General features: G+C 35.1%; 1 protein-coding gene across 1 annotated transcript in view; it reads left to right on the top strand.

Annotated features, from left to right (window-relative positions):
- Positions 1-445: 445 nt before the first annotated feature.
- The window catches only part of Smp_097180 (hypothetical protein), a gene marked incomplete at both ends in the record, with an annotated part of 15,704 nt that continues 1,970 nt past the window's right edge, over positions 446-14,179 (top strand). The window contains 8 exons of the mRNA XM_018796156.1: positions 446-463; positions 1,750-1,857; positions 1,911-2,005; positions 3,111-3,184; positions 3,226-3,272; positions 6,405-6,580; positions 7,361-7,523; positions 9,793-9,999. Coding sequence (XP_018650396.1) covers positions 446-463; positions 1,750-1,857; positions 1,911-2,005; positions 3,111-3,184; positions 3,226-3,272; positions 6,405-6,580; positions 7,361-7,523; positions 9,793-9,999 — 888 coding nt within the window. The remainder of the gene's footprint in view (positions 464-1,749; positions 1,858-1,910; positions 2,006-3,110; positions 3,185-3,225; positions 3,273-6,404; positions 6,581-7,360; positions 7,524-9,792; positions 10,000-14,179) is intronic.

The raw sequence follows: 14,179 nt of genomic DNA on the forward strand, positions 1-14,179 counted from the left end.
CCAACAATTGTTCCCTACTTCATTTGCTCCTTCAAGATCCTGGAGCCAGTGTGCACCATTGGTTTTGAATAAGGGTTCTCCAACTCTCATAGGTGGACCCTCCGTGTCCAACAACCCTGTTAATGTGCCGGACATTCGCTTTTCGCCCTCCTAATCCCGCTAACAATATCCCCGCCGCGAGAAGGCAGCGAGTAGGACTTTTCTGACAGTGGCTGTATACTCGTGGCCATGTGGGAGCATTTCGAGAGGGAGAACCGACTCTTCTCAATCTTGGCCGTACCAGGGCATTTGGTGGCCGGGAGACTGAATGATTAGAGCTTAAATTGTTAATTCACGCGTTAGTACTCTTGGGAATATCTCGCCATTATGTACGATCTGTTTCTGTAATACTGTTTGTTTACATGATAAAAAAAATGTTGATGGGATAAATTTTAGACTGAATTTTATGGAATTCTTAGCAAATGTAAGAGCATTGGATGCTTGTTTTCATTCAACTGTTTTATTTACTACACAGTCTTTGATACGGTAGAGCATCAACAAATGAGTTATACAAAATAAAATGGCAATTGGAAATGAAACTGGGGAAATAATATTTTAGTAACTAGCCTAAGGATTATTAAAGGCTAAAATTTAAGGAAAATAATTGATTGAAGTCAGACATTAAGACTGTTGGATTCCGGCTCAGTGGTCTAGAGTCTAAGTGTTCGCACGCGAGACCGATAGGTTCTGGGTTCGGGTCCGGCATGCGGTATCTTGGATGCTCACTGCTGAAGAGTCTCATACTAGGATGAGACGGCCATCCAGTGCTTCCAGGTTTTCGATGGTAGTCTATCTTAGATTGACTCGTGAATTCGCCTTTGAAAATATTACAGTCTTCACAAATCCCCTAAATTGAAAATAATTCTGTCAAGATTGATTTCGTCAAAATATAGATTTTGCTTTTTATGAAGATACTAGAAAAGTACATCATCGCGGACCTCTATTCTATGCCATCATCGATTGGTTCTCTAGTCATTCACTTACAGGATCATTATATTTCCTTCTAGGTGTTTATAACAAATTAATGAAACACAGGTTTACCACGTTTTACTGCTCCATATCATATATAATGAGCTGTAGCTAAGCGGAAGCTTCCGGGACGACATTTATAAAATATGTTCAAACTATCTAAAGGCGTTACTTCCAAATGACAACACCTACGGTGTGTATGACTGGCTAACTAAAATGAAAAATAGTAAGATAAATAGTGAAAACATTTCCTTAAGGAACAAATAAGCAGGTTTGTTTATATTTAAGATTTGAACAAAGAATAACATTTATATCACACTAAGCTTTAAGCCATTTCATCTTATATGTTTCGCTTTGTATTCCATCTTATGTACCATTTATCCTAACAACAGATATCTCCAATGCTAATATGAACAACAAACAATGGGTCTAACGTTTTGTAATTATTTAGAGAAAATAGTATTTAGTGTATACTACTGAGTTACTATTATTTTCCTATACTACATCCTTATATACAACCTTTCTTTTATATATTACCACCACTAAATTAACTATATCTATGAATCCGGTGTTCATCTTGTTGTGCTAACAAGGTATGTCAACTTGGACCGATGTATAAATGTGCCTGGTCCTACGTTGTAGCTAACTGACTGACTGATTTTTATCATGAAAGCTATCAGTTTCCAGTTCATTTGTAATATATGATACATTCATTAGTGTTTTTTTTTGTTTTAATAACAGCCACAAATTCAAATCAATGCTGTGAATAATCTAACTACAACTATTCAGAATACATTACAAATGACAGTTTCAACGCTACTAAATCAAATTTTAGAAAATTCAAGCATTGTAAGTTTGGAAATATTCAACGATTATATTCATATTTTATTTTAAATTATTAGAGAAACATTAATTCTACAACAGCAGTTTATATAAAAAATATTAAAACTGTTCAACAGAAGTTAGAAATATTGGCTATCAGTGGGAAAGACAAGTTGTAAGTATCTATAATTTTATCTATTTAATTATCTTTGTGTAAATCCCACCTCCATCACAATGTTTGCCCCTAAATGCCCTGGTACGGCCGAGAGTGGGAAGAGTCCGCTCTCCCTCTCCAAATGCTCTCACATGGCCACGTGTATATAACCTCTGCCAGGGAAGTCCTACTCGCTGCCTTCTCGTGGCCGGGGTGTTATTTACAAAATTGAGAGGACGAAAAGCGAATGTCCGGCACTTTAAACGGGTTGGTGGATACGGAAAGTCCACCTAGAGGAGTTGGAAAACCCTGATTCCAAACCGATGATGCTCATGGGTTCCAGTATCCTGCGGCAACAAATGGCGTATGAATCAATCGTCGGTCACCGGCTACCATGGGACTGCATCTCCTTACGATGCTCCACTGCCTTGTGGATCAGATCTTAAGGTCAAAGGCTCCGGGTGTGGTCCCCTAAGAAAACCACATTCTTCGGTTTGGGCAGCCGGGCAGTATCACAGCCCTCACACAAATCAAATAAGATTTGTGTGGCGCATATGTATTTGGTGCCCCTTTGTACCAATATTTATGTGTTCAAATAAAATAATAAAATAAATAATACACGTTGTAGACGAGTTTCAAATAGTACGAAATATAGAGTCCGAGGTCTCCTGTTGACTAACTCCTACCACCACCAAAACCTAACGATGGAGTCTAACATTTCAACCAAATAAGAGGTTGTTTTTACTGTGAGGTTTGGTGCATTTCAAGGGAGAAGATACTAATTACCACGATACTACTTTTGTTTGAATCCCAATATGTTGTTCTTCCTGATTGATTTTGGACTCCACTCTCGCTACTTTTAACTCATGATAAGTTACTGAGTGAAAATAGACACCTTTTGTTTAACATGTACTAGTTATTGTCTGTACTTTTGTATCCTTCATCTTCGACATAAAACTGATTCACTTTTGTCAGATAAATATCATCAAGTCATTGAAATATAATTGGAATGTACTTGCATCTAGGATCCAGACTCCTGAGTATAACTGATCAGCTTAATGCGTTGCTTAGATATGGTTGTGTTATATAAAGTCATCTTGATTCATTTTGTTTCGGTTTCTTTTAGAGAAATTATTACGGATTTTGATCGTACACTATCAAAATATTGTCAAGATGGTGAACTTGTTCCAACTTCTTATGGTAACTTGTCTCAAATTTCTATAATACATCTTTGTCTCTAGGTATTTTTGAATCAGATCCTGAATTAACGGAAACAGCAAAATCCACGGTGAGTGGTCATCTACTGATTAAAAGAAAAAATCATATGTAGTTTCAGTTTCGAGTAGTCGGTAGATTTATTGATACTCATGCTGTTTAGTTATGAAGAACCATTATTGGAGAGTGATGGATTAGTGGTTATAAACTACTGGGCTTCCAACCGATAGGTTTCGGGTTCGACTCCCGTTCTATACATTTCGGTTTGGATAGCCCTGTTATTGTCACAACTAGCCCTCACATATAACTGAAGTATTACTCAAAGCTCCATATGTGAACCTGTATTCGGTAAATGAATTACAATAGGACGAGAAGAGTCGTTGAAAAGACAAAGTGTTATACATATATATATATAGATGCTATTTCACCTGCTTTGATTTATACAGCTGGATCACACAAGTCTTGTACTTGAATATTGAGTATGTCTCAAAGTTGATCATACTAAGCATGCCTAAACCTGTTTTGTGATTTATGTCAGTATTCCCCACTTTATACTGTTTCTAGAATAAAGTACAAAATCTTAAAATTTCATCCCGACTATTCTGTATTTGACTCATCATTTCATCACTAACTAACACTAATAGGTTTACTAGTACTAGTATTAAAGACGTGTATCCTTATCAAGTGTTACTTACTAAGCTGCGACACATTTCCCAGAAGCTGTGACTGGTGGAATTCAAGCATATTGGATGGGAGGCAGTTACCTACCAAACGACGTGGTAAGATTTTTGGGTGACATCGAGAATTGATTAAATTTAGAAATTTAAACCATTGGATGCAGGGTCATCAGTCCAAATGTTAAGTGTTTGCCGTGAGATCTAAAGCTCCTATGTTCGATTCCCGGTGAATTCGTGAATATACTGATGTATGGGTGAGAATGATAATGATTAGTTGTCTGCTTAGTTAGACTAGTAGATTGTCTGACAGGTACTTGATGAAAATATATGATTAAATATAATAAATAATATGATAAAATATATGATCAAAAATATGATTACAAGAGCTCAAAAACTTGTCACTGAACCAAATGATATAAAAACGGAAATAAATTTAATTACATCTACCCTAATTATGAACAATTATCCAAAAGATTTTATTAAAAGAATAATTAAGATTGAAAGAAAAGATGACATTGTTAATACAAAAAGATTACAGAAAAAGGAATGGGTTAACACAGTGGTGATCCCATATCGGAAAGGAATTTCGGAAGATATTCGAAGAATCTTAAATAATCAAAATATAAGAGTATTTTTTCGAACAAACAATACTCTAAGATCAAAATTAGTAAGAATTAAAGATCCAATACATAAAGAAGAACAACAAAATTGTGTCTATGAAATCAAATGTAGTGACTGTAATGCAACGTATGTAGGTGAAACATCAAGACAACTGAATGTGAGGGTGAAGGAACACAAACAATGTTTGAAACATATTCCTAAATCCTCAGATGATGTAAGGAAATTGGAGAACAAATCAGCGATAGCATTACATTCGATAGAATCAGGTCATACAATTGATTTCGATGGCACAAGAATCCTTCAAAAAGCTTTTAATTCTTACAAGGAGAGACAAACAGCTGAAGCCTTATACATATGGGCTAATCCAAACAATATTAATAGGAGGGATGGAATACAATTAGCAGTGCCATGGCAGCTAATCATTAATAAGTAACAACCTGAACTCCTTAATGTTTTTATCTAATTCGTATCATCTAAAATGACAACATTTTACACTCAATGATTCTAATCTGTTATCTTATCGGAATTTGTTAAAGAATTCATTGGAACATTAAATATGACACATACATACAGTCAAAAATTACGATCTTCAAATTTCACCTTTATATTTTATTTATATTTTGTTTAATTATCTTCATGTTATACATACTGTGACAGATATGATTCATATCACATATATTACAAATTGTATGTTTCCTTATAAATTCACTGATAAGAGACAATATATAATGTGAATGTAATTTTCGCCTCTCACCTCTTACGTTTTTCTATACAATTATGTTATATGAACACTCATCACTTCACATCACATATCTCTTAAACATACCTAGTTTAGACTTTTTGTTAACATTGATTGGATGACCTATTCAGTGTATAATGAACTCGGAGAACCGTGTACTACCTATTTATATTCGATAATTTTAATGTTTGATTATAATTCCTTGAAAAAGCTTGGACCAGATTGCCAGGCGAAACGTTGGATTTACTACAAATTCATTCGCTGAGATTTTACAAATATATTATTCCTATTTAAGGTACTTGATGAGTTATATATTCCCCTACCCTTACTATTATTGTGACTGCTGTCGGTTTTTGGTGTGGAAATATATTTACAGGCTAGTCACGTGTTCTTGATCTGAGTTGTGTTGAAGTCCTGTAGAATAAACACTGGGAGGGTATCTAGTTTAGATATTCGTCTAAGTCAAATTAGCGTCCCATACGTGTAGACGGAAAACCGAGCGTTATAATATATACACTACCAAAGAGCCCCATATCAAGACGAAGCAGCTGTCGAATGCCTCCGAGTCTTCTATGGTTGTCTAATGAATGACAGTCTGTGATGTAAACTACGAAGTTCAAAACCTAAGCAAGCTTCCTCAAGCAATAAATATTTCCTTCATCCCCTAGTTTCCAAAACGTGGCATCAGTGCTTGAAGTCACTAACTTCTAGTCTGAGCCATGTTGGCAGATGCAGACTACCTGGTTGGCATCTGCGTGACTATCGTAACCAATGGTTGGAAACTCTAGGTGACATGGCTCAGAATCGATCACAATGGCGTAGGTGTATACACTCTTTATCTTCCCTTACACCTTGAGATTAAAATCGCTTCATAACTTTCTTCCTTCCTATTCTATATCCTTATATACAACCTTTCTTTTATATACTAACACCACTAAATTAATTACTTTTATGAATTTTTTTTCATCTTGTTGTTCTAACGAGATATGGCAACTTGGACCGATGCATATATGTGCCTGGTCCTACGTTGTAGCTGACTGACTAGTTTCCAGTCCCTTCACCATTTTTGTTCTCAACTAATTACAATCAATTTAATAAATTGAAAATTATATATCTGTTTATAGGTCTCATGTTCATTTATATATCAATTTTTTAAATTAAATATTAGCTTATAAATCTACGGAACAAATACTACCCTATTGAATTGGATAATAATCTTACAGAAAATGAAAAAACCCCATATATGTTAGAATGGTGGGAATTAGCTCATGAAGTAATTATTGAATGTGGAATACAAAAACATACATTAGAAAAAACTGTTAAAGAATCCCATTTAGTATTACGGTAAGGATTTAGTAATGATGTCTTTATTAATTCTTGGTTTTAAAATTTTCTTTATCTACTCAACTTTTATCAATTTGTCATTTGTAGATAATATCAGAAGGGGTTTTGTGAATATTATAGCAATTTTAATAGTTGAGATCATGAGTCAATTGAACCTAGACCATCATAGAAAACCTGCATGCACTGGATGACCTTTTCGTCGTATTGTGGGACTCCTCAACAGTCCGCATCCACGATCCCTCCTCACGAGATTCGAACTCAGGACCTATCAATCTCGCGCGTGAGAGCTTAACCTCTAGACCACTGAGCCGGCCGGCATCCAACGGCCGTCCAGTGCTTCCATGTTTTCCATGGCGGTCTATCTTCAATTGACTCATCATCTCAACTATTGAAATTTGTAGATAAGTTAGTGATACTTACGAATTAACTGCTTAAAATAATTGATATAATATTTGAACTTGAAACTTATTAATTGAAAGTTAAATGTTTTAAGCAATCGTTCTTTCGTTTTCTTAAATGTGATCGTTAAAAATGTTCTGGAACTATTTTTCTAATTTTATAGAGTTGAGATCATGAGTCAATTGAAGCTAGACTACCATCGAAAACCTGGAAGCACTGGACGGCCGTTTCGTCCTATTATGGGACTCCTCAGCAATGGTCTACGTTCAATTGACTCATGATCTCAACTCTATAAAATTACTAAAATCTCCACCAAACCCCTTCTGATATTTTTCTTTTTGTGGTTTTAATTAATTTTATATTTACATTTCAAAACTTCAGTGATAAAGTGAGTGAATTTTTCCAGTTATTATCGGATTATCATATACCAGTATTGGTTTTCTCGGCTGGCCTTGGGGATGTAATTGATTTATCCCTTCATCATGCAAATGTTTATCATGATAATATGCGTGTTGTTTCAAATTTTATGCAGTTCAATGACAATGTAAGCATTATTTATTACTACTATTATCATTATTATTCTAGTAGTACTGTAATATGTTATCACTCAGGTACCATCTTTCTGATAATTATGAATGCCACATAAATAGGACTCAATCATAGAGTAATTATGTTGTCAGGTTGACAATAAATAACAAACTAAGTATTCTATCTGAAACGGTATTTGACTATATTTTCTGTTGTGCAGTGATTATCAACAGATTAGTCACGACCTGAGTGGCCAATTGGTAGCATTTCAGCATATGATACGATGGCGCCACTTCAGTGTCATTGGAACACAAATACCCCTCAAGATTTCACGTGTATATCTGGTTGATAAGTGTCAACTAGTTTGAAACCCTGATCTACAAAGTTTCTTGCTGGGTACCTTCAATTAGCTAACGTCATAGGTTGATATCATTTAAAGTACTCGTTTAAATCTAATTCAGAATAGTTATTTCAGCCTTGTTTACGACTTTTCAACAATGTCTATGTACCTGTAACATCACACAAAATAGACTGAATGTTGGACGTCTCACTTTATCACAACAAATATAATAACCCTAGATCATACCGAGTTCGAATCCAGCGATATCAATTTCGGATTGATTAATTCTGTATAAATTTTCTGGATTGTATGTTGATGTTTTTATTAGTTCCATTCAGTGTTTTATTATACAATTAACGTACAATTAACATATGAATAACGATGATAAATAGAGTTTTTGCTCAATATTAGATATAAAGTTGAAAAACAAATAGAATTCATTATGATCCCATTCGAACAAATTTACTCTAAATCAATGTGCAATATTTTGACACTCATATCTACTCGTCCATTGAACTCGATCCTAGTGATTACTCTGTAATATTGTTACTTTTGATAATATCGATATGTATAAAGTTAATGCTAAATGTATCTTCAATCATCGTTTAATGTTCACTTTTTGCCCCCAAATGCTCTCACATGACCACACGTATTGTTGGTCACCGGCTACCATGTGACTGCATCTCCTCACGATGCTCCACAGCCTTGTGAATCAGATTTTTCGGTCAAAGGCTCGAGGTGTGGCCCCCTAAAAAGACCACCTGCTTCGGTTTGGGCAGCCGGGCAGTATCACAGCCCTTTCACAAATCAAATAAGATTTGTGTGGCGCATATATATCTGGTGTCCTCTTGTACCAATATTTATGTGTTTAAATAAGTAAATGGTGTCCCTAATAAAAAGAGTTTAATAAGTGATTTTTATTGTCCTCTTGCTGATACCATAGTAAGCGATCGATATTGATCCCAATGATGTTGATGGAAATACATATCCCTCTCAACTTAGTACATATTCTGTTTACTTAACACATTGAGAAAAATGATAGATTAAGGGTCGAATACGAGTCACTTTTTGGATATTATATATATCAGATGTCCATTAGTGCAGGCAGACAATGAGAACTATGGGTCAGAAAAGGCAAACACGTCTACTGGATGAATAATAAGCGACTCATTCGTTATATCACGATGATTAATGTTTAAATTACAAAAAAGCAAAAACAGTAATGATATTAGGTACATATAAGGCAAGTTCACATGAAAATAATTATCAAGGTCATAATTGAAGAAGTACATAGGAAGATAGTAAAATATCTGATCAGTTTAAAATGACATAGTCAATAATGGTCAGGCAAAATCGACTACCTAGTAGTGTGATAAGAGATGTTAACTTATCAGCCTTGTTCTTTCCGATAATTTATTCAAGTTTAAACGAGATGTTGAATATGCAAACAAGACTAAGGCTGACTGGCTCAGGTTCTTTCAAATCTCATAGCGAGCACCCTTTCTTTTAGAATTGAAGGATACACCTTGTTGACGAGTGCCAACTAGCACGAAATCTGGATCCAGGGTTTTCTGCCAACGACACCTTATCACCAACTCACATCTCAATATAGTGCATTTGATGTCGAATCACTCAGACTGGTAACCACATTGATAGAATTCGATCAGCACTAGAAAGTATTAATACCCAGTGATCAATTGTTCTGTATAAATATAATCACAATGAACTTCGAATATAGAATGAAAACTAGCATACTAAACCGGTCAACAAACACTAACAAAAGAAAAGCATCTTTGATTGAGTCTAAACCAAAAGACACATTGTGAGGAGCTTTGGCTTTGAAAATCGCTAGTTCGAAATATTAAACAATACATAAAAAGACGGTATTTAAAAATTTTTATTCTTGTCTAACATTATTCTTATTATTTGTTATATTGTTCTGTAGGGTAAATTAATTGGATTCAGTTCACCCATTATTCATGTATTTAATAAAACAGCTGGCTCTATTATAAATAATAGTATACCTAAACGTCCCAATGTTTTATTACTTGGAGATTCTCCTGGTGATGTGCATATGGCTGATGGTGCTACTATTGATGATCCAACAGGTCAACTTGGAACAGTATTACGTATTGGCTTTTTAAACGAATCAGTAAGATATGCTTTTTTCCTCCGTCATATATATATATATATATATATATATATATATATATATATATATACGGATGTATATACTAGACCTAACTATTCACAGAAAGACCAATTTACTCATTAGAAGAGTTACTGCATCAATATGCTTTATATTAGAATAGTTTATTTTCAGTTTATGGTTGCGCAGATTGTTGAATTCCATTGAAACCATGAACCGATTAACGTTAGACAACCATTGGAAACCTGAAAGTATTGCACGGTCGTTTCGTCCTAGTATTAGACTCTTCAACGATATGCATCGGCGACATCGCAACCTCGAGTTTAACCCAAGACCTTCGGTCTCGCACGCGAACATGTAACCGGTAGATCACTGAACCAGTATCCACTAGTGTACAAGTCTAACTTCAACAACATCCGACCTAAGGCCTCCTTGAGGCGCTGCTAGATAATAGGGGAAACCTCGCTAGCCAACTTAAGAGGTCAATGGAGGTCGGACTGATCACCCACTCCGTTATATCTTTGTTCCACTCGATGCTCACTTAACCACACCGCGCCACCTGATGTGTGTGCTTATGTACAAAAGAAACGTTAGCTGAAATATTGTTTCCCCTATGTCTAATAAAATCAGTGGCCTTGTCTATTAGATCGAAGATATAGGAAAAGGTGGTAGAAAATGCTAGGAAGAGGTGATCGATAACCTCCTCTGAAAGAATGCTAGTCCAAGTAATTGCGAATCACGTCCATTATGTTTGGATGCTAGACAATTGGCGAAAATCTCTGCTTAATCCGCATTTCATGTTATCTGACGTTCAACCAAAAAACTAACAATAGAGAATAAATCAGTTGAACCCGCCAAATATTGCACTTAAAAATCTCAGCCCTAGTGGGTTGGTGTCTGACGAAATTTCATTCCAGATCCAAAAACGTCGATTGAATTTTACCAACTTATGTCACTTGTGGCAAAGGCGAGATGTCCGTCTACCAACAAAAGGACCATTTTACTGTAAGTTACTCCACTCTGTTTCATTTCCTGGCGTTCAGTGACATCGTTCAGAGTCCTACTCAGTGACGCAAATTCATTCACTCTTTCTCTTGCCTTAGATTCTAATTTTCCAAACTCCTATTTTCTTTTCATTACGCGAATTTATTCTTTCTTGTCGAATCGTATCCTCTATATCTAATCTTTTGTACTGCCCCTAAGTGCCCTGGTACGGCCGAGGATGTAGAAAATCTGTTCTCCCTCTCAAAGTGCTACTAGCCGCCTTCTCGCGGCGTGGGTGTTATTAACCAGATTGGGAGGAAAAAAAGCGAATGTTCGGCACCTTGACCGGGTTGTTGGACACGAAGAGTTCACCTGTGGGAGATGCAAAACCTTGATTCCAAACCAATGGTGCACACAGGCTTCAGGATCCTGATGGAACAAATGGAGTACGAACCTATTGTTGGTCACCAGCTAACTTGGCACCGCATCTCCTAACGTTTCTCTATTGCCTTGTGGATCAGATGTTCAAGGTCGAAGGCACCGAGTATGGTCCCCTAAAAATAACCACCTCCATTGATCTGGGCAGCCGAACAGGATCAGAGCTTACACACAAATCGAGTGGCTAGTGTGGTATACATTTATTCGGTGTCCTTTTATACCAATATTTGTGTCTAAATAATAATGATAATAATAATAATAACCATCATGGATCTAAGTGAACATTATATCTAAAATAATCTCAGCGATTTATATTTGAAATAATTCCAACGTTTTGTCCAGCTAACTTGTCTGCACTTCTTCAGGGTAATGATCAAAAACGAAATCTATATTACATTAAACCAATCATATTTAGATGTCGAAGTTTTTGTAAATAGAATAATATGAGTCAGTTAATAAATGAGAATCATGTGACAAGTCCACAATGTGAAATAAAAGAAGACTGGATAAATTGGGTGTGTGTGTGTGTGTGTGTAGGTGTAAGAATCAGTTATTAATGAATGATATTCAATGTTAATATGTTTCTATATGAAGTAAAAATAAAAGTGCAAATTGAAAGGTTGATAAAAATTGTTTCTCAATCATTGAATTGCAAGTAAAAATGAGAATCATCTAGTACATCATTGTATTGCTAAAGATAACTCATATTAATTTCAGTCAAAATAACGATTCATGTGAAATAAATAAACAGGTTGAATAAAGAAAGAAAGAAAGAAAGGGTCCAATTACTTGTTTGTTGATGAATATTTGCCAAATGGTTGCTAGTTGAATACCATCCTTTCTATTTAGGCTGTTCATATCCGCCCATATATAAACAGCGCTTCTGCTGTCAATCATTCTTTATGAGTGTTGAAGCCTTTCTGAAGTATTTCGGCCTCTTCTAAATTAATCATGTGTCCTGTTTCTAATGCATGTAACGCTATTGCAGATTTATTCTCAAGTTTCCTTATGTCAACCGAAGTTTTGGGAACATTTTTCAAACACTGTTTGTGTTCCTTTAACCTCACATTCAATTGTCTGAATGTTTCTCCCACATAAGCTGCATTACAATCATGACAATTGATGTCATAGACATTATTTTGTTGTTCTTCCTTTGGTAACCTATCCTTAACTTTCACCAATGACGATCTTATAGTGTCACATGTCCGAAAATACACTCTTATATCATGCTTGTTTAAAATCCGTTTGATTTCTTCCGATGTTTCACTACGGTATGGGATGATGAAACCCAGTAGACTTCCAATCTTTTTGTATACATTCTAGTTTAGCTTTTCTTTCATTTCTAATAATCTTCTCTAAAAACTCCTTTGGGTAGTTGTTATCCCTAAGTGTAGATAAAATCCTATTCAATTCAAAATGTTGGTCTTCCTCATCTGTAACAAGCTTAAGACTTCTGTTGATTAAATCTCTAACAACCGTGACTTTCGTACATAAAGCATGAGCCGAATCAAAATCTAAGTATCTCTCTGAATGTGTTGATTTTCTGAAAACACTTATTTTCAACTTCCTATTAGTATGTCTTCGCTCAACCAAACAATCGAGAAATGCTAGTTTGTGGTCAACGGACTCTATTTCCTTCGTTAGATTAATTTGTTCCGAAATGTTGTTCACATTTTCAAACAATTCTTTTAAACAATCCTGTTTAATGATAACAAAAATGTCATCTACATACCGTAGCTAGACCTTTGCTTGACATACAATTCTTGAGATTGCACTAGTTTCTAAGGAATGCATGAATAAATTCGCTACAATCCGAGAAACTGGTGAACCCATAGCTATACCTTCTTTTTGTCTGTATAGATCTCCTCGAAATATGAATAAGGTGGACCTTAAACATAGTTCCAAACATTTAATAAACTCAGATGGATCTAATGGGCAACGTAAATTCAAATCCAAATCAGATTCTAAACAAACATAAATTATATCCAACGCTCTGTTGATAGGTACGTTAGTAAATAAGGAAGAAACATCAAAACTTGCCATTACTTCATCCTCTTCTATATCGATGGTATCAATAATATTTTTAAATTCCATAGAGTTTTTAATTCCATGATTAATCAATTTTTCATACGGTTTAAGTATCCTAGCTAAGTATTTCGCTAGGTTGTAAGTCGGTGAATTTGTGAAATCGATCACTGGTCTTAGTGGAGTACTATCCTTGTGAATCTTCGGAAGTCCATAGAATCTACAAGGGTTACAACTTTTTGGATTTAGCATGAACCATAATGGCGTTCCTAGCTTGACCTTTAACGACTGTAAGATTTTACTTGTTTCAGTCTTAAGTTTATTGAGCGTAGTTCTACTTTTTGTATCTTTGATTAATTCATATGGGCCCTCTTGTAGATGTTCCTTGGCTTTTCTCTCGTAGTCAATTTTGTTCATAATAACTGTCGTGTTCACTTTATCTGCTCTCATAATGATAATTGTCTTATCATTTCTTAGTTGCTTTAAAGCATGTAACTCATTTTTAGTCATATTCGATTTGTATGATTTCTGACGTACTAACGTGGACATTATTATATTCCTCAATTTATTAGCTATTTCACTAGGAAGTACATTCAAAGCTGGTTCTATTGCTTGTATAATATTGAAAAGCGATAATTGTGGTCCATTGATATTGAAATTGAGGTCGAATATGATTAAAAATGAGTTACATGCATTAAAACAGCTTAGAAATGATAAGACAATTATCATTATGAGA

The sequence above is a fragment of the Schistosoma mansoni genome, chromosome 2 (assembly GCF_000237925.1).
Source record: "Schistosoma mansoni strain Puerto Rico chromosome 2, complete genome".
Classification (NCBI taxonomy): domain Eukaryota; kingdom Metazoa; phylum Platyhelminthes; class Trematoda; order Strigeidida; family Schistosomatidae; genus Schistosoma; species Schistosoma mansoni.